Raw genomic sequence first — 21,588 nt, forward strand, 5'->3', positions numbered from 1 at the left:
TTCCAGATTTCAAGAGTAATTTGTGAAGGCTGCGGCTCAGCGATGATGTGGCAGGCATCAGGCTTTCTCCTGAGCTGCTTTGCCCTTGTGACTGAAATACTCAGCAGGCACTTTTGCAGGCATCAGCAGTCCGCCGGGCCGAGCAGACGGTGCCGAGAGGAAGCCTCTCGGCACCGTCTGAGGGAAGATGCTGCAAATATAAAGCCCTCTCAATGCCAAAATGTTCTCAAGATCTACGGCAACATTTGGCGCAGATGTCAGGCGATCACAATCATGTCGACCTTGATGGCTTTGTTTCCTGGCAGAAACTAGACTTGCTGTTAAACATCGCCTGTAAAATCAGACCACAGCTTCAAGTAACTGCATGGTCTCTGACGGCTTCAGAGTATTTCATGGAAAAACAACTGAAGGAAGGTGAATTTGTGTATAAAAACAAAACACTTTATTACAATTAGGCTGAAAAACCTCAATGAAAACACAACTACTTTACAAGTACAAATGGTTTTTTTTTTTTTCATTGATATTTACAGGTTTTTTTTTCTTGGACATCAATAAAAAAGAGAATTTATGAGAAAACCCAAAATACTAAAGTACATGTTTACAGTGTATTTGCTGCAATTAAAAAACAAAGCAAAACAAATGACTAAAGGAACGTGCATTATTCTCCATTCAGTATCTATAGACAAGGGAGGGGAATTAGACATGCAAGGGACTATTAATGAAGACACTTATTCTAATGGACAGCTCATTCCCCGATACAGACGCCTCGGGTATCTGTTGAGTAGCACTGTAATCATCACTTTGAGGGCGGGACTCGTGTGTCTCTGATGGCGCGGTAGTAGAGGGGGACATGTTTAGTTGTGCCATTTTTCAAGGAACATTACACATTTAAACAAATGAATAAAGAAGAAAGACTGATGGTTCCGTTAGTCATATAGATTCCCACCAGAATCCGGGGCACCTGCTGTGATCGTGTGCCAGTTGAAGTGTTGGAATCGTTCAGGCTGAGATTAGAGACGGGTGGGTGAGGTAAAGGTTTCAGAATGTTTCTGCCAGTAGCTGCAGTGGGACGCGTAAGAACACTTCAGTACAATCATGTCTGTACTGCAGGATGACTAGCATCTTCCTCCTAGCTGCTACCCCCGCTCGGCTTGGCAGGAGTCTTGGCTCTGATGCCGCCCTGGCGAGCTTGACCCTTGGTGGGCTGCTGGGTCTGAGTGGGCTGCTGCGCCGCAGATTCCGCAGTGGAGGGTGCTGCTGGCTGTTGGGTTGGGCTGTGGGGAGGGGGCGTCTGGATCTGGGGTGAGGCGGCTGCAGTCACCACCTGCTGCTGGATGATCTTCTGCTGGACTACCTGGGCCGTCGCTGTCCCAGCAGGAATCATCTGAACCTGGGCAGGAGCCGACGTGGCGGCCTGGGTCAGGGCCACGGTCTGAGGCTGGGTCTGGATCTGAAACAAAAACAACCAGTCATTTACATCATGACTGACAGGTTTGTTGTGGTTTATGCCACCTGTGAGCCCTTGATGACCAGTAAAAATGATTGTGTTAATCAATTCATTACATTTCCATTGAGTATCAGGATAAAAGCATCAAACACAAAGGCTGGCCCAAGCTGAGGAGCCAGCACTTCATTCGCTCTGTAAGGAGGTAAAGGGACAGCGGATACCTTCGAGAGCAGAGCTCAGCCTAAACCCCTACCTGCTGCGGAGAAGACACTATTTGTTGAATATTTGCCACGGTGGGCTGCTGCTGCACTATTTGTGGGATCTTAGCCACCTGGTAGGAAGAGTAGACAGCTCATCAACACAAACTCTAAAAATGTGTGTTTTTAAGATGGCGGCTTCCAGCGATGATGTACCTGGATTTGTTGGGCTCCAGTGGTCTTCTGAGTCTGGGCGATGGATGTGGTGAAGAACTGGGTCTTGATGCCTGGTTGCAGCTGGGTGGTGGTGGCATAAGTCACCTTCTGTGGTGTCTGCGGGGCCGCCTGGGCCGCCTGCACCGTCACCTGCTGGGTGCCAATCTAAGGTCCATACAAAACTTGAGTTAATGACATCGATCATCTCACATACTGCTGGAATAACACATCAGCGTGTTTCAGTTCATGGATAGAATTCTATATATTCCGAAAAATGGGAAGCTTTAGAGGTGACAAGTGGCTGTTGACCTTCTGCTGTACGGTGGCCTGTCCTTGCTGCGGCTGCCCTGCCTTCTGTTGGGCTGCGGCTGCTGCCTGAACCGCCGCCTGCTGTTGCTGCTTCTTCATTTGAAGCAGCTGCTGCACCTGCATCTGGGGGAAGGACGGGGTCAGCACGGGACCACCTGATCGAGAGGAGACAGGATTACACCATGAGGCTGAAGGACGTGACCCAAGTGTGTGATGATAAACCAAGCGTTTATTCCCCGTTTTGAGGGTAATGTAATAACCCCTGTTCACACATGCCACATAACACACTTAATGTTACAGTGTGATTCAATCAAACAAAAAACAAAGACACGCACATCAGAATAAACAGGCACAGACCCACTGCAGCTCTGGATCTGAAGAGACCATTTTGGCTAATAAAAAAAAAATTCAAGTGCCGAAGTACTAAAACTTATAAATACCAAGCAGTAAGAATCAAGTGAGGAGGACAGACCCAGTGCATCGAGAACAACAAATACTCTGAATTCCATTCAGCATCAAAGACCTGCAACAATGACATTCAATTCACATTAGCAGTAAGACGACGTGTACTTTCAAACACACCTGTTTTCTGGGCCTGGCCAATGGCCACACTGATGCCCGCCACGGTGACAGGCAGCGTGGTGACTCCAGCAGATGAGACCACAGCTGGCACAGAGACCACAGGAGGCTTGGTGAGGGTCACCTGGGCTGTCTGTCCTGCCTGGCCCTGAGTGGGGACTCGAGTCTGTGATCAGAAAGAAGAGAGCGTTAAAATGGAGCCAAAGTTCAGCTACAAAGACGAAACATGTTTTTTACTCCACGCAACAGACTGCTGACTGATGGGCAGCCTCTATTTCTCAGGAAATGTTTCAACTGTCATAATATACAGCAAGTACTGCTGAACGACTCAAAGAGGATATCTGAGTTCATACATCAAACACCTACAGCATAAGACACGAATGTTGAAATGGCAATTATGAGTAGGATAGCAAGCCAATTCCAGTCTTACCAGTCTGGCCACCTGCAGGTTGGCCACTGTGGTGCCGGTCAGAACAGCTCCAGGTCGCGGTGCCGCCACAGCTGCCAGCTGGGGATTGGCTTGGGCCGCCTGTGCAGGCTGCACTTGGGCAGCCTGCTGGGCCCCCGCAGCCTGCTGGCCCTGGGCTGCTGCTGCCGCCACAGCTGCAGCCACCTGCTGCTGCTGCTGCTGTTGCTGCTGCAGCTGTAACTTGTGTTTGTGCATCTTCAACAACTCCTGCAAACACGTATGAGTGTACACGTTATGATGAGCCCGATGTTTAATAATGTCACTGTACCACATTAAAGGCAACGCAGCAGTCAGCAGAATGCCACATATGTCAGGAGGTTCATTCTGGTGCTTTATATTTCTCAGGAGTGTTAAGGTGCTGGTGGTTTACCTGGGGTTTTCCTACAGCTTTGATCTGTGGTGAAGCCGCCTGCTGCTGCTGCTGCTGCTGCTGTAGCTGCTGCTGCCGGAACATTTGCAGGTGGGCCTGGGTGAGAGGCTTTCCTTGCTGCAGCTGCATACCTGCGGCTGGTGTAGGTACAGCACATTTATCAGATCTGCGGAACTAATGATCACTTGTAGGGTCAAATAAAAGCCTGTGTTCAGGTCGTTACCTGGTGTGACTTGGGTGACAATAGGGCGAGTCTGTGACTGGACCGGACTCAGGGTGGTAGAAACTACTGCAGATGCAGTCACTGGGGTAACTGCTCGCACACCTTGCCCTGTAGCTATGGCAACCACTTCAGCAGGGGCAGCAGCAGCCGTAACAGCCCTCTGTTGTGCATGGACCACCTGGGCTCCAGCAGCACTAGCAGGCTGCACCAACATCAACGACACAGGACAGAAAATGAGCAAAGGCTTTGACATGTGTAACGATCATGCTGTCTACAAGGGTTGTGGATGTGCAGCCTGCTTCATGCCAATTCAAAGGGTATTTGCGTCACAAACGGCTTGTAGTCAGTAGGTGGCAAAGCCTTAGCAGCAGAGATAAATGAACATGACTCACAGACAGGGTGCCTGGTATGACTGGAGATGCCAGGCGTTTGTTGGCCTGGAAGGGACTTGGAGGAACTCCAGCTACTGTGTTCACAATCACATTCCCCCCTACAGCGGCTGCAAGAAACAAAGAAAGGAATCAACCACTGGAACCCCGACAGCTCTGTAATGTCAACCATATGTGTGTCAGCATACCAGCCTGGATGGTTGTGCCCACAGTGGCATTTTTTATGGCTCCAGCCTGAAAAACATGGAATATGTGTGTTAGAGCTTCTACTGAGAAGAAAGTGGCTTTGTTTTGGTTCTCACGTTATTGGGGGAGGAAGTTTTGATTCTCACCAGAACAGCTGCATTAGGCACAGCAGCTGCTCCGGTCACTGCGGCTGCCTGAGGGACCTGAGCCTGGCCAGCAGCAGGGGTCTGGGCCTGGCCGGGGGCGGCCTGGGCCTGGGGGCCTCCGGCCTGCTGCTGTGCCAACACCTGAGCCTTCTGCTGCTCTGCCAGGGCCTGCGAACACACACGGTGAACATGTCGAAAAACAAACTGAACACGTTGGCAAGACAAACGCAGAACTCTGATCTATTATACTAAATGTGCCTTGATTGCACATCAGGATGCATTTAAATTGCACATGACACCTACGTATTTCTCCAATTTTTCTTTTAAAAGTCTAACAAGTTGCTATTGTCATCTTTTGAGCAGGACATTCCCAACGTTGTGCGTTGCCATCCGAAGTCGCCAGCACACTGGAGATAGTCACCTTTTTCTCTTTGGCAATCCTTTCAGCACGTTGAGATGCCACCTGAATGGGAGGTAGGGGTTTGTCATAGCTGATCCCACTGTAAGAAGGAAACAAATCTTAGCTTTGACATAACTGTATTTTTAGATATGAAGTTAGTATAAAGTTCGATATCCAAGGTACAAACACGGTAGTATGAAACACACCTTTCTGCCAAGACCGAGGCATGTTTGGGATTCTTCTGGAATGGATTCATGCCAAGCCTAAAAGAATTATGATTACATTAGAAGGGCACATCGTACTTAAAGATGATAGTTTACAACAAGAACGTAATTACCACGACTGACCACAAACTAATTTGCCCAAATAATTTGATTACTGTATTTGGGATGAGCTTTAGGTGTTGTGTTTTTGTTGTCTGCTTCCTAATATTTGAGTTACCTCAATGACATTTTTGATCAAAACGACTACCCTCAGTACTCACAGGGGTTTGATCGGTGGGCTTCTCTTGCTGGCAATAATTTTCATGAGTTCAAAGCGGCTGTTGTAGAGCTGGATTTGAGTAGCGTTGTCATCCTGGGTGTAGATCTGACAGGTCCTCAGAGGACGGCTATTTTTGGACTGATTGAGAACATAACAAAAGGAAATATGAATAACAGGGAAGCTGAGAGGAAAGAAAAAAATAATCCTTTTTCAAACTTAAAGAACAAGATAAAGTACCTTGTATATGCTCTTGGTTTTCTTCTTGGGGTTCGCCTCGTACACCAACTGAAAAAGGTTACAAACACCGATGAGATAAAACAGCAATCTATTTTCACAGCTTTACAGTTTAGTACACCAATACTTACCTTGCCCTCTTCTCTGGGAATGATGACATTCTCATAACGGCTGCGACATTGTTTGGGCGAGCGGTATATGCGGCTGCAGGAATTCACCACATCACTCACCAGGTCCCAGTTGGGAGTGTGTGCAGGAGACACAATTGTAAGATTCAAAGGCAGTTCCAGCAGCTGCTTCACAGCCTGTCCAGAAAAAACAGACAGTTTTTGGACATTGAATTTACTGTAGAAAATAAATCTCGCTTCCAATACAGCTTAGGGAGTCTCCATTATCATGAAGAGGTTAGTGGAGCCAGTACCTGAAGCAGAGCCCAGTCCTCACTGATGAGCCACTCTGGGTTGTCCTGACCAGCCTCCATGGCCGGTTTAACCAGCGAGGGTAGTGGTTTGGCAAAAGGTGCCTGCTGCTTGAGGGAGAAGTTCTTTTTTTGGTCCTTGCCCTCACGGCGAACTTTCAGCATGCTGGCTTTTTCGAAAAGGGAACGTGGAGGAATCACTGTTTCTCCGTGGCCCTTCTTCTTCTTTCTGGCTGCTGCTGGACAAACATACCAGTATGAAAACAGAACCAACCAGGAATCTTGCAATGAGCAGGCAGGGGCCTATTCAACAGACCCTCTTGATGCACTCATACAAATGTTCTCACCAAGTCTTTTAGAACGTTATCTCTCGACACTTTGGTGCCCTTACACAATTCCATACTTTGGTGCCCTTACACAATTCCATACGTTGGTGCCCTTACACAATTCCATACTTTGGTGCCCTTACACAATTCCATACGTTGGTGCCCTTACACAATTCCATACTTTGGTGCCCTAACACAATTCCATACTTTGGTGCCCTTACACAATTCCATCTCTGAAGATGTAAATGTTATTAAGTATGTCACGTGACCAGTGTAGGTTTTAATAACAGCTAAAAATCACCTGAAGGATCCAGCTTGAGTCGCTTGTGCTCCTTGCGGATGTAGATCGGAGGCAGTTTGGACTCTGGCATGGGTGTGGTGTCATACATCAGACACATCACAGAGTCAATGTAGATGTCATTGTCATCCTGTGGTGGCGTAGGCGGAGTCCAAAGCTGTGTTGGAAAACAGCAACAGTGATACAGAAATTAAAGAGCAAAAGACAACGCTCCTGGGAACCTGAAATCACTATGCGAGAGTTGAAGGAAGTTAAACCCATTTAAGGTCTCTTCAGGTCAAAGCCAAATAAAAAAAATCCCTCAAAAGTATTCTAGTTTTGCAGGTTGGGAATTCAACCATAAGAGCCAGACTGAAAATTAATTACCCAAAACTACAGCCATACCAATAAAAATTTGAATATAGAGACCAATATAGTTTTATTTTGTTAAGAGAAACAAAATGTCCAGGGCATGAACAAAACACGGTAGATGTAACTGTAACAATAAAAAGCAGCAGTTTCCTTAGGCAAACATTTCCATCACGATCACTTATCATGATTCTTGAACCCCACCCCGATGAGGCAGGTTCAACAACATCTTCTTGATGTGATAATACTATGCAGATTTTTGTAAATAACAGTTTCAAATCAATGGCAATTAGTTTGTGTCTTCTCAAATAGTTATGATTTTACAACCATCTCACCATAAGATGCTGGCAGCAAATGTTATTGTTATTCAATAGCGTCTTCTCGTGTACTTGCACACTTTGCTCATCTTTTAAGAAAAAATATTTCAATCACTGCCATATCAAGAGTAATTTGTGATTATTCAAAGAGAGGGGGATGTAATGTCAAACCCAATGTAGAGGCACACGAGGCTGAATATTGCTGTGCCTGCTACTTGTTTAAAAACGTAACATCTTGTCCTACCGGCATGATTTCTGTGTGGCCGTCCTCTGCATCAAACACATACTCCTGTTGAGATGCAGAGAGAATGTTCAAGTCTAACAACAATTCAGACACTCACTTTAGATCAGCAGCTATCAGGCCACCACCACCTACCATGTTGTAGGCGTCCTCTCTGGTGTAGGTGAAAAGGTCTTCATCTCCCTCTGTAACCTGCCGCTCCTGCTCCTCCTCCTTCAGCTTCCGCAGCTGCTGCAGCTCCCAGCCTCTCTTGGAGCACTCCAATCGTTCCTGGGTGCAATAAAAACAAAACATGCATCAATTTGTCAATCTTATTAACACTGAACATGACAACGCCGTCAGGCTGAAACCAATACATTGATTACTATGAATTTCTACACGTCAGCAAATCTGTGAATAGAGCCTCAGATCTATACAATCACATTTGTATTAGCTGCAAAAAGTGTACATTACCTTAAGAACAGTTTCATCATCACTGATGTGAAGGTACTCCAGGTAATGCAGGGCATACCTTTCAATTGGTGTGAGCTGAGTGTGGGATAAGAAAATGGTAATATAAACTCATTATGACAAAAACATGACATTTCCTTTCACTTAACTGGTATCTAAAGATGTTCCCTCAACTCGCTTCCAAATGATTTATAAAAGGCGTAAAGCTACCTGTGCCATGACAGCATTCAGCTCCTCCATCTGCGCAGGCTCTTCTTGAGCCTCGTTCTTAGACTCCTGTTCATCTGCTGCTGATTGCTCGCCTGCTCCCTCTGCTTCTGCCAGCTTCTGTTTCTCTGATTCTGACAGATCATCCAAGTTTATGCTGTGGAGAGCCTGGATGTAGGGTCTTGCCACTCTAGGAGAGATGGTCTCAGAGGCCGAAGGTTCCTGGTGAAGGACCACAAACTCCTCCACCTTCTCCCCCGAGCCTGCCTCTACCTCAAACAAATCATGGATTGTCCGCTAGACACACAAAACATCAGGGTCAGCTTTTCAATATTCCACACTGTACCACAGTACATTCATGGGTGTTGCTTATAAGTGTGTTTCACTTGGATACAGTGCACAAACAAATGTTTGAATAAATGTAGCTCTGGTTTGTCAAATATGGGTCTGTGTATTCTAGGACAACCAAACAACGTACAATGAGTTCATCTTACTTGTGTGAGGAAAGCCAGAGTGTAGTCGGTGCCCTGGGCAGCCACTTCTCTGATCAGGTCCTTGGTTCCATTCTTCAGCAGTTTCTCTTCAATGGAGTTCCCACTCTCCAACCTAGACAGCAAACAAGTAAATAACTTCCGTCACTGGCAAATTCCCCAATTCCTCCCATGTTGAGCAACACAAATGCAAAGAACTGGAACATACATCCTTGAATTAATGTCACCTGTAAATGTGTATATCCTTGGAGCGTCCAATTTTGTCACACCATTCCTGTGTGCGGGCATCCATGCTGGGATTCAGGTCTGTGTCATAGAAGATGATGGTATCTGCATCAAACACAGTCCCGACAGCTGAGCAGCAACGGTTGGTCAGGATGCTGCAGAACACCTGCCTGTTCCTGTTGAAGCTCTTTATATTCTCCTGCAGGGAGACGATGCCGAGGACATGAACAGAAAGGGAGACAAATGTAATTTTACCACCTAGCCCTGCTAGTGCTGTCATCAAAACGGTTCTCTTCCATACATAATCTCTGTCCTCATTTATGTGCCAAAATAAATACTCCACACACATCAAGTTTAACCTTTCAGCTTCAAGAGGTGCTAAACACAAGCCTGTTTTTGAGCTGTGAGCTAAATGATGCGCAGGGATGAAACACACTGGCGTTGAAGCCAATACTGACATTTCTTCCCAAATACATGAAATAGGAATGGACGACTGTGTTGTGTAGTGACTTCAGAGCTGTGTATGAAGTGGAGGGAGAGGTGGGGTGCACATTCAGACAGCTCTCAATTCATCAGACAAGTCTGCATAACAACAAATTGTACTGTGTGACACCTGTACTCATAAAAAGTACATTATCTGTACTGGATACTCTTTCACATGGACATCCAGCTCATCCCTTGTCATGACTTTCATATAAAAGAAGAATCTGTGTGAAGCTGCTCTCATTTTATTCAGATCAAGACCCTTGTACAAAAAGGAGTATATGCTATTGTTTAATGAGCATTGAAGGTTTGCCAACTTATGTTGCACTGGCTGGGATGTAACGCACACTGGGCCCTTCACAACTTTCCACTGTCTGGTGAGGAAGAACATTCTGTGAGCTCAGACTTGGGGAGCTTGGTGTCCATCCATTATGTCAATAGATGCAGAAAAGCGTTATGTCAATATATGGTGAGAGAGTACGGCAAATTACTGGGGCTGGAGTCACCAGCCCGGACGGCTTCACATGGTAGATATCTATTACAATGTACATCTCAAGCAACTGTGACAGTGTGTTTTTTAAGGACGACAGGTCCACATCCAAAACAGTGGATAAACCATTTCATCACTTATTGGCTCATGACAGAGATGGTAGGCAAACATACATACTTGCCTTCCATGCTGGTTGACTATATTTTCAGAATCAGTCTTCATTGTGCTTGTATTTTGCTCTTGTCAAAAGTCAAGAGGCCAAAATGCGCTTTATTAAAAATAACGTGTCACTAATGCTGAATTAAATCGTGGTGAATTTACCTGACGTTCATCTGGAGTGAAGCTTTCATCCACCCGCACATAAGTGAGCTGCCTGTAATCTAGGAAGGCCTCCAGGATGTCCAACATCTTCACCATCTGAGTGAAGATGAGGACACGGCGGTTCTCTGACCGGAGCTTCTGCAGCAGAATGGCAAGAGCTTCCAATTTACCTTTTGAAAAGGAAAATATCCAAAAATGAGTTAAAACTCATAGCATGTCATGCAGGCTGTACTTCCTGTTATCTTTTTGGTTTGTCAGAATCCCTGTAATATTGTCACCAAAAATTATAAAATCGTACATTAAACTAACCTGAGTCCATCTGCATTAGTTGCAGGTCAGGAAAATGGAAGAGATGTCTGGTCACTAATTGGTGCATGCAAGCACTGTGGGGAGCAGCAGCTTCCCGTAGCCGAGAATGAAGGGACTTCTTTTCAAGGCTGTAGGGAACCGGGGGGTTGGCAGCATACAACTGAGGGGGCGGGGCCACAGCTGCAGGTACCACACACAACAACCTAGAAGGTGACAAAGGTTGAGTTTCAATGACTTGGACAATCTGACAGGTCAATAACGTGATTATCAGCTTTCATTATTTAGATTAAGGGATAAAACACAAATACACTCGTATAGTGATTTAAAAAGCAATATCCTCACTATGTAGCACATAATGTATACTCAGTATATAATGATGGAGGATTCAGTACCTTTTGACAAGGCTGTTGGCAGCCTCCAAGCGGTCCTCAACAGACAGCAGAGTAGACTGCAGTGTAGAGGTGGTCGCCACACAAGTTCTCTGGGCCCTGAGGCAGCTCTCTCTGCCCACCCACCTCCAGCCTCCAGCAGTCAAGGCAGTGTGACCAGGCTCTAAGCTAACAGCGCAAGCCTGCAGCAAGTCTGCCCCATACAACACGCTACGGTTATAGCGTTGCTCATTGGCTTCATAAAGACGGCTCAAACGCTGCTTCATTTGCTGGGTCTTTTCTTCTGAAGACTCCTGATGGAAGTCAAAAGGGTACACAAGGCCTTAATCATCCCTTCAAGCTCATTAAGCTTAAGCTATAATATTTAGCCTATACAGGACAATGCATTTACTTAAATCATTTGGCTAAAGACTAGGGGTTGAAAAATGTGCCAAGGGCCCCTGGTCCTGTGACACCCTGAAAGATGGGTTGAAGCATCAGCTTCAGGATATGGAGGATATCGATCAATCCAGACCATAAAGGACTTGTTGCAGACGTGAATCGTTCTGTGAATCTGTGCTCATCCTCATGGACTGTAAGTCAGTCTCCGTAAACTGACTAGGGGTGTAAAAAAATATTGATGCGTTTAAATATCGCAATATTTTATGTGACGTATTGATATTCAACAGCACTGTATCGATTTTTTAAAATAAACACGCAAATAATCACAGCGTTTGTTCATTTTTGTGTTGTAATTAAACCACCGGCCACTAGCTGGCAGCAGTCATTACGTCCTCCGCGCCAAAAGGAATAATGACATCCAACGAGATCCCGCGAGAGCGCCAGTCTGTGGCAAACTGCATGCTAACCGCTAAATTAGCACAGTTCCCCGGCGATGGCTGAGGACGAGAGGCTAAAGCCAGCTCCAGCAGCTGTTAAAGCTGATGTTTGGGAATATTTTGGTTTCAAAACAAAGGAAGGCAGTTGCGACTTTGACAAGAGCCATGTGGTCTGTAAACTCTGCAACACCAGAGTCAAGTACTCGGGCAATACTACAAATTTACGATCACATATGGCGAGACACCATGACAATGTAGCATTACAGGCTAATGTGAAACCAGTGGATCCGGCTCAACGAACTATTCAAGAAGTTAACTTTTTGAAAGTACCAGCGACCTCAACACGCGCAACCAAGATAACACAGTCAGTACTTTCTTTTATTTGTAAAGACACATGCAAATTTGAACCTGCTTATTACAGTTAAAGGATAACCTTTTAACAGAATCAAGAAATCTGTTAACTTATTTTTTTCATTTGTTTATCCAAAAAAATCCTGCAAATGCTTATATTTCTTCTCTTGTGAAATACAAATATAGATCCCTCTGTTCAAATTCAGTAAGCTGATGTTAAGCATGTAACAGCATTGTGTGTCCTAAAATTAAATTCTTTCAAAGGAACTCAATATATTCTTGCTCCTACAGTATCGCAATGTATTGTATCGTTGCCCCTGTATCGTGATACGTATTGTATTACCAGATTCTTGCCAATACGCACTCCTAAAACTGACACTTAATTGTAACAACTAGAATTCAATTGTGATGACAGAATGTGTACGTATGAAGAGAATTAAATTTTCAGTTTGGATCAAATGCAATTTCAAAGCAAATGAATTCAGTTTCATTATATTAAATTCAGTTTCAAGTTTATGCATTGCAGTTCCAAAAAAAAAATAAAAAAATTCAAATTATGCTATTCAAATCCAGTTTTTCAATGCAAAGTTTCAAGCTGCCCTGTTCAAATTCAAAGGAAAATAATCTAAATTCAGTTTCTATTGACACATTTTATAACCCATAAAAGACATTACCATCAGGATTTAATTTGAAATGAATGTTCAAACCTGAGGACCAGCAGCTGCAGGCGTGGGCTTCGTGGGGGCTGCTGTAGCATTTGTGGTCACATTAAGTCCTAAAAAAAACAAATAAACAATGTCAATAGAGGGAGACTTTCTGAATTAGGAGGTGGGTTGTGATATGTATTGGTACTACAAGAGTTACCTGGTTGGGCTGTTGGTAGAGCAGGATGATGTGCACCAGGTGCAGCTGAAGCATTGGAGGTAGGAACAGCCTGTGGCATCGTTTGCATGACCATAGATCCCTGGGGTCGAATGATCTGCTGACCCGGAGCGGAAACAATCTGCAAGATGTTTCCTAAAACATGAAATAAAAATAAGAATGAGAGTAGGTGTCAATTTGAACTGTGTCCATGCTTTCTGCCAGAGAGTTGCCAGTATTTTCGAACATTTTCATTCATCCTTCAAGACCCCAAGAGTATTTTGTGCTATGATAATGAAAAAACTGAATATATCTGTAAAAACAGAAAATCTTCTACTTTCATTTAGAGAAAACAACACTAAAAACAGCTTCCATGTGTTCCTCGAAAGTCCAACCATACTTTTCCTTTATTTAATACTTTATTTACCATTTTCAAATTTACAGAATATGTCACATATAGCGTGGACAGCATAAGCTGAAAAACAAACAAACCTCAATGATTTAGAGGGAAGAAAAGGAAGAAATAAAAAAAGGGGGAGGCTGCCAGACAGATATGAATTTACATAAACAGGGTTACAAAAGAAACATGGTTACAATAATGACATAGTAAAGAAAGTACCGTGTGAAAAATTCAGTCAGGTATCACACCCGCTCCTAAGGCCTTACATGTTAAGGTCATGATATGTGCCACTGTGTAAGGAAGGGTCCCCAGATTCTCTCAAATTTGTTATGTTTGTTGGGTTTGTGCAGGCAGAGTCATTCCATTTGATTAACAAAGCTGACCGAAAATTGTGCAATTTAGGGCAGAACCAGAAAAGATGTGCTAACGAATGCTCAGCAGTATGACATTTACCACATCCAGCAGAAACAGATGGGAAAATACAATTTAGTTTTGTTTTTCAGCAACACAATCTATTCAGAACCTTGTACTGAATCGACCTATAACTTGAGTTTATAGAGCAACAATGGACCCAAGACAGAGCCTCCTCCCATTGTTCTGCCGATATTTCAACCACTCTTTTTCTAATCAACACTTGTCTATACAGTCTTCTGGTTTCCTGAGTGTCTTGTTCAGTTGCTTTTGGACCTAGATTTGCAGTATTTTTTCATAAGGTACGGAACAGGATCTACCACATGACAGTCATGCTGAAAAATCTCATCAATTGGGCTGACAGGATTAACAATTTTGAATGTATTCAATCTTCCTGCTAATATTAAAACAAGGCGGTTTGGAGCAAAATCTGCCAAGACTGAAATCAAAACTATGAACTAAAATGCCCCAGAGTACTGTAGAAATAAAGAGAACTGCAGGGCCAGTCAGGATTCAATTGTACAGTTTTGTTATTGCAGAATCAGTGTACCGTGTTACCCTATGATTCCCAATCCTCATCTTTATCCACTAGGCCACTACTCAAAAGTGACGGAAGGAATAAGCAGACAATCTGATAAAGAAGAAGAAAGTGTAAGGAAGAAAGAAGAAAGTGCATGTGTAAGCTGAAATGGCGTTTGCAATGAATGAGGGAGAAAGCAAATGATTACACGACTTGTGACAATAAGAAGTACATTACCGAGTGCACCTTGGAGCTGCAATGGCTGTCCAGTGGTGAGGTGACGGAGCTGGCTGGGGGACAAGGTGAACCTGTTGCCCTGAAACTGCAGAGTGACCGGAGTCTCTGGTTGGGAAATACGATTCTGACTGCCTGCTATGTTGGCCGGCTGGGCAATCTTCACCACATCTCCACCTTCAAAGAAAAGGAAAAACATGATTTAGGGACCAAATCTGAATGTCAGTTGAAAGAACTGACAAGTTGACATTCAGTTAAAAATATACTCTGCATCAGTTAGTTAAAGTGTGAAAAGAGACAAAACATGCAGAACCAGGGTGGGTTAATCAGTGGAAGGAGCGCAGTCGCCCTCCACAACAGAATCATAGCAGCTCCTACATTTGATAAACCCTGGGGGAAAGAACGTTGCTATACGAGCAGTCCTCAGGTGAGACAGAGAACCTGAAACATACACATACAACAAGTGCTGTATTTGATTGCCTTTTCAAGGAATACATTCTGATCACCAAGAAAAATTTGTCTCGCAATGATCCCGTGTCCATAGGACTGGGCTATGACTTCAAATCTGTATCACAACTTCCATCTAAATTATGATTACTTCATGATTTTAAAATCATATATTTTCAGATGTAGCAAAAGTGAGAACAATACATTCTGCTTCATTGATACAGTGAAAATACATTAAGAGAAAGTTGAGAACGGCCAAACTGAATGGTTAATTATAAGTTGTTTGGGTACACATGGCATATATGCATTTTCAATATATTAAATAGTGTATACTAGTGCTGCACGATTTATCAAAGTCACATCAGCCTGTGAAACAAATATCGCAGAAATGACTATTTTTCTAAAATATTTTTTTGTTCCTATTTATTTAATTCAGTACAACATTGTTGTTTTTAAAAGAATACCACACAAATGTTTCTTTTTGTAATTTCTTTATGCTTATATTCTAAGAACAACAGTAATTTGTTAGTTTCTTGATAACCAAGCAAGTAAACTCATGATGCCAATCACTTATTGTATCGCAATCGCAATTGAAAATCACACTACTTATTCAACAAATCGAGCAGTACTAGTGTTGAATGAATTGTTTGTATAGGTTGTGGCTGAGATGAGTTTATGGACAAGTACAAGTTTATCTGTACAATTTATCAGAATTTACCCTAAATAAAATATTTTAAATGTGAATCAGACTCCAAAAATTGCAGCAATCTCAAACTATTCAGAAAAAACCTCCACCATATTGTCAAGGTAATCAAATGTTTACATTTAAATTTAAATCACATACGGGGTGTGTTGTTACTGAAAAGGTTTCTCTGTTCACATGGGAGGCAGAAAAGGCTGGCGATTTCTGAAACCATCTCAACATGCTTTACAGTGATGCTCAAAACCAGAATGAAATAAAAATGTCATCAAACAAAAACAACCAAAGCTTTGGGGTTTCTTCCTGCAGGTGGGCTGATGCAAGAAACAAAAGAATATTAGTACACTGGGGAGAAATTATTAAAAAGAAGAGGAGGGGTAGGACATGATAAACAAAAGTTGTGACGTGGTGAAACAATTGGGTTGTTCATAGTGTACATGCAGGATCTGAGAGAAGCTGGGAATGTTGAGGCTCTGGAGATGCTGCTGATATGGCTGATAAGACATTTTGATCATGACCATGAGTTGTCGCAGTTAATCAAACATAGAATTAATGATTTGATAACTTGACTGCTGTAACACCCATTGCACTTGTGTTGAGCATATTGAGATTATGTGTACAAAGCCATTTGTCTGAAGGGATTAAATATGAACACATATCAGCAGTGCCCCAAATAAAGGCCTCAATCCAGAGCAGCCCGCACTGCTGTGGCAAAGGTGGAGGGAAAATACTGAGAGGGATGGGGAGTGGAGGCCACTTACTAGGCAACCGTGCCTGGGCCTGGGATGTAAGAACCAGCCTCTGGGACAGTAAGCTGGGCTGGATGGGATGGCTGGGGGCAAGAGCTGGCCTGGGGACATGTGCTATGCCAGGCTGGCTGACTGGAGCTATAGATCCCACAACTGTGCCAGCTAAGGTCTGGCCCAAGGCCACAGGGGCAGCCCCCAGCACATGCTGCCCAAGGCTACTGCTCCCAGAGGAGGCTACAGTGGATGCGGCAGTGTTGATGCTGCTGCTGACAGGAGAGGTAGTCGGGGCTCTCTGAGAAGCTGTTCCAATCGCTGTGAAGTACAAGGCAATGGGGTATGGGACTACATGTTAGGGCTAACCCAACATTTAATGAAATCTTCATAATGACCAGATCAATTCCTCGCTTATATTCACACAGCAGTGGTGGGCCAAGGCAGAGAGCAGCATCGTGTTCGTGACTGAACAATGGGGGATTAATATCAAATTGTTTGGATTGTTGCTTTTTTCATTATGTTCTCATTTGCAGCATTACCACTACAACTGCTCTATCATTTATAATCAACAGGTCGAGCTAGTAACCCCTAAACAAATGCAGCGGTCATCAAAGACAGACTAAGATATGGGAAGCTGAAGCTGCTTGTAGCATACCTTAATGGCCGTGCCACCTTTGGGAAACGATGTGGGCCAGCCCACCACTGCTCTACAGAGGAATTAATCTTAATAAATGAACCTGTAATGAATTACATTAGCCAGCTCAGGTATTTGAAACCACCTCCCTGATGTAATGGTGGGAGGACCTTACCTACATAAATATAAACATATACATTTTAAAATATTCTTCAAAAATAATAACATGAAAAGCCCAAGATGGGCAAAGCCTTAATTATTTGGTTTCACATGATACAGTGAAATCCGGTTTATCTGAATCCACAACAGTGCCATAATCATGCACTGCATAATGCACACATTACAGGTTAAATCATGTTTAAGTTCAATAGGTGCAGGCACAAATGAAAGTAAGTTTTAATGTTTAATATTCAATGACACCATCTGGATTCCATTAGCCTCTGGGGAAATAAAACAACCAGTCCTCTAGCGAGCACCGCCACTGGTTTGGACTTACCATGAGAGGTGGCTGTAGTAGCTGCAGTGGTGACAGGGGACTTGCCCCTGGTCTGGGCTGATTGACAGGTGGTGGAAGCAGAGGTGCTCGTGGCAGGAGAGCTCGTTGGAGGATTCTGGCCTGCTGCACTTGTAAAGGCAGCAAGGCGACCTTCCGGTTTTGTTCCATATTGAACTGGTTGGAACAATCTATTAAAAAAAAAATATCATAAAATGACTCATTGGTAGCATATTAAATTTAAAATGTTAATCTATCATTGCAATCAGTAATGTATTGTGACCTCAAGGGTTTTATAGGGCATGGTTTCGGTCGTGATGGTGGTTCTGGACCAGTGTAGATCTCTTCTATGAGTTGCTGGGTGATCTTCAGTTTAGGCACTGCCTCTTCAGTCTGGTACCGAGTCAGTCTGTTCTCATTATTGATCAGATCGAATATGGACACATTCGCAGTCTACAAGGATAATGAGTGAAGACAAAGATGAATTTGACCAATGCTTTTTTTTCCCAATAAAAACTTAAATTTAAAAAAATGCAGCAAATGTTAAATGTACAGTAAAAAGCAGTAGTATGTAAGAAGTACAACATAGGCCAAATATATGAAGTAAACATAAGTTACAAAATTAAAAGTTAAAAAAAAAAAATTGCTATAAAGAAATGATTACTTTTATTACATAACAAATCTTCTTGTTTTTAAATAAACTCATCTATATATTGTTAAAAAGGAAAAAAACCTAAACACCAAGTGATGCTTTTGTTTGTCCATTAATCCAAATAATATCTTTGTAGTATTTTAGAAATGATTGTATTATACCTTGAAACAAAGGCAATAATATTTTTATAAAAGAACAATGCATGAATTACAAAAGTTACTCACTTATCGCAACTGTAATTAATTCAATGCCATTTTTTTTAGCAGCTGCAATCAGAGTGTCTAAAAAGTGTGACTGAGTTTAGCGGTCAAACCATAAGAGGGTACCTTGCTTGCATCACTCTGTAGCGCTTCCAGCACAAGTGATGGGACATTGTATTGAAGAGGAGAGGAGAAGTAGGAGCTACTTGTGTCTCTGGGTGCTACCAGATCCGGGTGGTTACACACTCGCTGCAATCGCATCAAGACCTGAAGCACGCTGACAAAATGACCTGTCTTCAGTGCCTCCTGAGCTCTAGAGGATATAAATGAAGGAAAAAGTGTGGTTTAAAGGAGTCTTAGGTTTCTTTTTTATTTGCTATAGCTGAGGGCTGAAAAATCAACGATACCATTGCAATTATTTTGATAGATGTTATAACTGCATTATGAGCCATGAATTCAAAACAAATTGAAATTTCTGCATTTCATTTCCACTGGAAAATAATACTAATGATGTGATTTTGCTAGGTTCTGTACAAAAAGGGGTGCAGTACAATATCTCCTTTTATGTTTGATGTGGATTGCTTCTGCTGTTGAGCTCACATGAATGTACATTAACAAAAAGCGCTTTTTTGTCAGTTATACTGGCTCATTGGTGTGAACAAATGATTCGTTATTCATCATGCCATCCTCTGTGTCATGATGTATTTCATTCAAAATTTTGTGTAAAAATTAACAGTTGGCCACTGATGTTAACACATTTTACTTTGTTTACATTTCACAGGGAAAATATTAAAGGCAGCGAGTTGACTAACAATGGGGGCTTCAGAGCTTTAGGCACCAGGCCCAATACATTTCAAGTTCCCTGACTCATAATGTTTGAAATGCTCGTTTGTTATTATGTCTACAAGACGCATTCCTGGATAGAGAAAATCTTACCCTGGTTGAGTAAGGATATCCTCATAAAGGCTCTTCTGTCGACTGGAGAGGCGGCATTTCAGGATGTGCTCGTACTTCTTGGGCAACTGCTTTTCCACATCCCTTTTGGAACGCCTCAGAATGAAAGGCTGGATCATCTGCAATTAATGAGAGTTTCATATAGATATGCAAGAATGTTTTATATGATAATAGAATTAATCAATTGATTTTTGATGTCGCACGGTTAAACAGGCAACTGCAGGTACGAAACCTACTCTGTGCAGACGGATGACCAGCTTGTGGCAGTAGTCCTGGTTCTGGTCTGTGCCTGCTTTAACAGGGAAGTCAGAGTATGGCCTGTTGATTCCTGGCATAAGGAAGTGGATCATGGTCCACAGTTCCTTCAGAGTATTCTGAAGTGGGGTGTTGATGAGGAGGACCCTCTGCTCACTGGAAGATGCACAAAATGATTCAGTTAGTCAATGGAGCCTTAAAAAAGGATCAAATAAAATTAATTCATAGAAAAAGTCATTCATAGACAGAGAAAGACAAAAAAAAATCATTGATGTAGAAATTAGCATGGAGCATATCCCCCTCAGACACACACACACAGGTATGTATGCATGTATATATATATGCCTAAGACACACAATTTCAAAGACCAAGCTCACCTTTTAAGAGCAAAGACTGTTTCCCAGTGTTTTTCAGTCATGTTTTTGATGAGCTGCACCTCATCCAGGACCAGATGCTTCCACCTTCGCCTCAGGAAATGTCTCTGGTCCTTCATGAGCAGCTTGTAAGATGTCACACATACATGGAAAGTGTTGGCTTCCCCCCACCTCTGTAGATCAACGATCAGAGAGGATGTAATCACATTCACAACCTTTTCTTTGCACATTAGAATTTGTGTGTTGTTTAAATAAATCATAAACTACCATTCTCTTATATTTTCGCTCCCTTTTGTTGCCTAGATACAGGAGGATTTTAAGGCCAGGACACCAGCGCTTGAATTCCACTTCCCAGCTCAGCAGCTTGCATGTCCTTACTACAATCAGGTGGGGTCCCCATATGCCTGATTGGAAACATGACAATGTCATTATTACGTCCAGTCTTTGCCGAAATCTGAATGAAACAAATACAAAAGGACATGACAATTTTGTTATTACTATCATTAAACAGAAGCATACCCTCTTCTCCAGCTAAGTGGGCCATGTAAGCCACAGTCTGTACGGTCTTGCCAAGGCCAGTCTCATCAGCAAGGATACCGTTAAGGTGCTTCTTGTGTAGGTTTACCAGCCAGTCTACTCCAATTTGCTGATATTCACGGAGTGAGCCATGTAGCAGAATGGGGGCTGGGCTCCGGGTCTAGTAAAAAAAACAAAACAACAACATCCCAGTTAAGAAAGTCATGGGTGATTTTTTCTTGCATGTGTCTGCAAATCTTTGAGTATGTCTTACTGAACAAGTGGTCCTGAAGGTACCCTTGGGCAGGATGAGCTCTGTCGCAGCAGCCACCTCAGATATGTCCCTGGCAGGCTTTCCATCAGAGTCACAGGAAGAGGCTTTATCGGGACAGCGATACTGGTCCACACTGAGCAGAGAGTCAATCAGCACTGCCTGAGGTGGACTGCTTGCATGAGACTCCATGTCTGGAAAAAAAGACCACAACTATTTAAGTCGCAGGTTGTTTACAAACATTAGCTGACCAAAACAGGTACAAAGGTTAGCAAGATGAGCAATTGAATGCTTATTGTACTGGCACCTTCAGTCTCTTCAACATCACCCTCATCGCTACGAGGACTAGGCTGAGGCCACTCAAACCCATCAACGTAGGCACCAGCATACTGCTTCACCAAAGCATCCAGAGGCATCTCAGCTAAGAGCCAAACAATAACAACACATCAGAGCACAAAGTATAGAACTGGTATGGTCCATTAGAATACTAACTATTCATTGTGGAACACTACAACACTAACTATTCATTGTGGAATAACAGCAATTTAATTGCAATTTCTTGAGCGAATAAAATGGCTTAATGTACAAGAATACCTTATAGTATAAATACAAAGCACTTGTCAAACTTATTCATCTTTATGAGCCTAATAACATACAGCTGGTTGCCACTGATGAAAAATTTGTGTCATTGTATTGTTGTTTTCCCTTCCAATAACATTACTTTAAACAAAACATCTGTTGGTGGTGACGTTGATCTTGGGTGATCTCCAGCTGTGTGGGGATTTCGTAGGTG

The 21,588-nt window shown here is 43.0% G+C and overlaps 1 protein-coding gene across 8 annotated transcripts in view; it reads right to left on the reverse strand.

Moving 5' to 3' along the window:
• Positions 1-433: 433 nt before the first annotated feature.
• Positions 434-21,588, reverse strand: part of ep400 (E1A binding protein p400) — a 29,154-nt gene continuing 7,999 nt past the window's right edge. For 3 of the 8 annotated variants that reach the window (XM_086207286.1, XM_086207284.1, XM_086207282.1), the window contains 41 exons: positions 21,103-21,216; positions 20,799-20,989; positions 20,528-20,705; positions 20,276-20,412; positions 20,012-20,181; positions 19,616-19,790; positions 19,362-19,498; positions 18,552-18,738; positions 17,857-18,026; positions 17,577-17,764; positions 16,465-16,764; positions 14,560-14,733; positions 12,995-13,147; positions 12,838-12,905; positions 10,965-11,254; positions 10,573-10,775; positions 10,264-10,433; positions 8,972-9,168; positions 8,748-8,859; positions 8,257-8,550; positions 8,050-8,124; positions 7,732-7,866; positions 7,600-7,644; positions 6,694-6,847; positions 6,070-6,305; positions 5,780-5,953; positions 5,652-5,699; positions 5,416-5,552; positions 5,138-5,194; positions 4,953-5,031; positions 4,532-4,699; positions 4,388-4,433; positions 4,203-4,309; positions 3,811-4,012; positions 3,588-3,724; positions 3,179-3,424; positions 2,752-2,914; positions 2,170-2,324; positions 1,861-2,025; positions 1,701-1,778; positions 434-1,450 (listed from right to left, as the gene is read on the reverse strand). In XM_086207286.1, coding sequence (XP_086063412.1) covers positions 1,130-1,450; positions 1,701-1,778; positions 1,861-2,025; positions 2,170-2,324; positions 2,752-2,914; positions 3,179-3,424; positions 3,588-3,724; positions 3,811-4,012; positions 4,203-4,309; positions 4,388-4,433; positions 4,532-4,699; positions 4,953-5,031; positions 5,138-5,194; positions 5,416-5,552; positions 5,652-5,699; positions 5,780-5,953; positions 6,070-6,305; positions 6,694-6,847; positions 7,600-7,644; positions 7,732-7,866; positions 8,050-8,124; positions 8,257-8,550; positions 8,748-8,859; positions 8,972-9,168; positions 10,264-10,433; positions 10,573-10,775; positions 10,965-11,254; positions 12,838-12,905; positions 12,995-13,147; positions 14,560-14,733; positions 16,465-16,764; positions 17,577-17,764; positions 17,857-18,026; positions 18,552-18,738; positions 19,362-19,498; positions 19,616-19,790; positions 20,012-20,181; positions 20,276-20,412; positions 20,528-20,705; positions 20,799-20,989; positions 21,103-21,216 — 6,536 coding nt within the window. In that variant the 3' untranslated portion in view covers positions 434-1,129. The remainder of the gene's footprint in view (positions 1,451-1,700; positions 1,779-1,860; positions 2,026-2,169; positions 2,325-2,751; positions 2,915-3,178; positions 3,425-3,587; positions 3,725-3,810; positions 4,013-4,202; positions 4,310-4,387; positions 4,434-4,531; positions 4,700-4,952; positions 5,032-5,137; positions 5,195-5,415; positions 5,553-5,651; positions 5,700-5,779; positions 5,954-6,069; positions 6,306-6,693; positions 6,848-7,599; positions 7,645-7,731; positions 7,867-8,049; positions 8,125-8,256; positions 8,551-8,747; positions 8,860-8,971; positions 9,169-10,263; positions 10,434-10,572; positions 10,776-10,964; positions 11,255-12,837; positions 12,906-12,994; positions 13,148-14,559; positions 14,734-16,464; positions 16,765-17,576; positions 17,765-17,856; positions 18,027-18,551; positions 18,739-19,361; positions 19,499-19,615; positions 19,791-20,011; positions 20,182-20,275; positions 20,413-20,527; positions 20,706-20,798; positions 20,990-21,102; positions 21,217-21,588) is intronic. The other 5 variants (XM_086207289.1, XM_086207288.1, XM_086207287.1 and 2 more) reach the window with 3 other exon arrangements.

Source organism: Aulostomus chinensis, chromosome 6 (genome assembly GCF_037954235.1).
Source record: "Aulostomus chinensis isolate RoL2024-O1b breed Wild chromosome 6, RoL_Achi_v1.0, whole genome shotgun sequence".
NCBI classification, from domain to species: domain Eukaryota; kingdom Metazoa; phylum Chordata; class Actinopteri; order Syngnathiformes; family Aulostomidae; genus Aulostomus; species Aulostomus chinensis.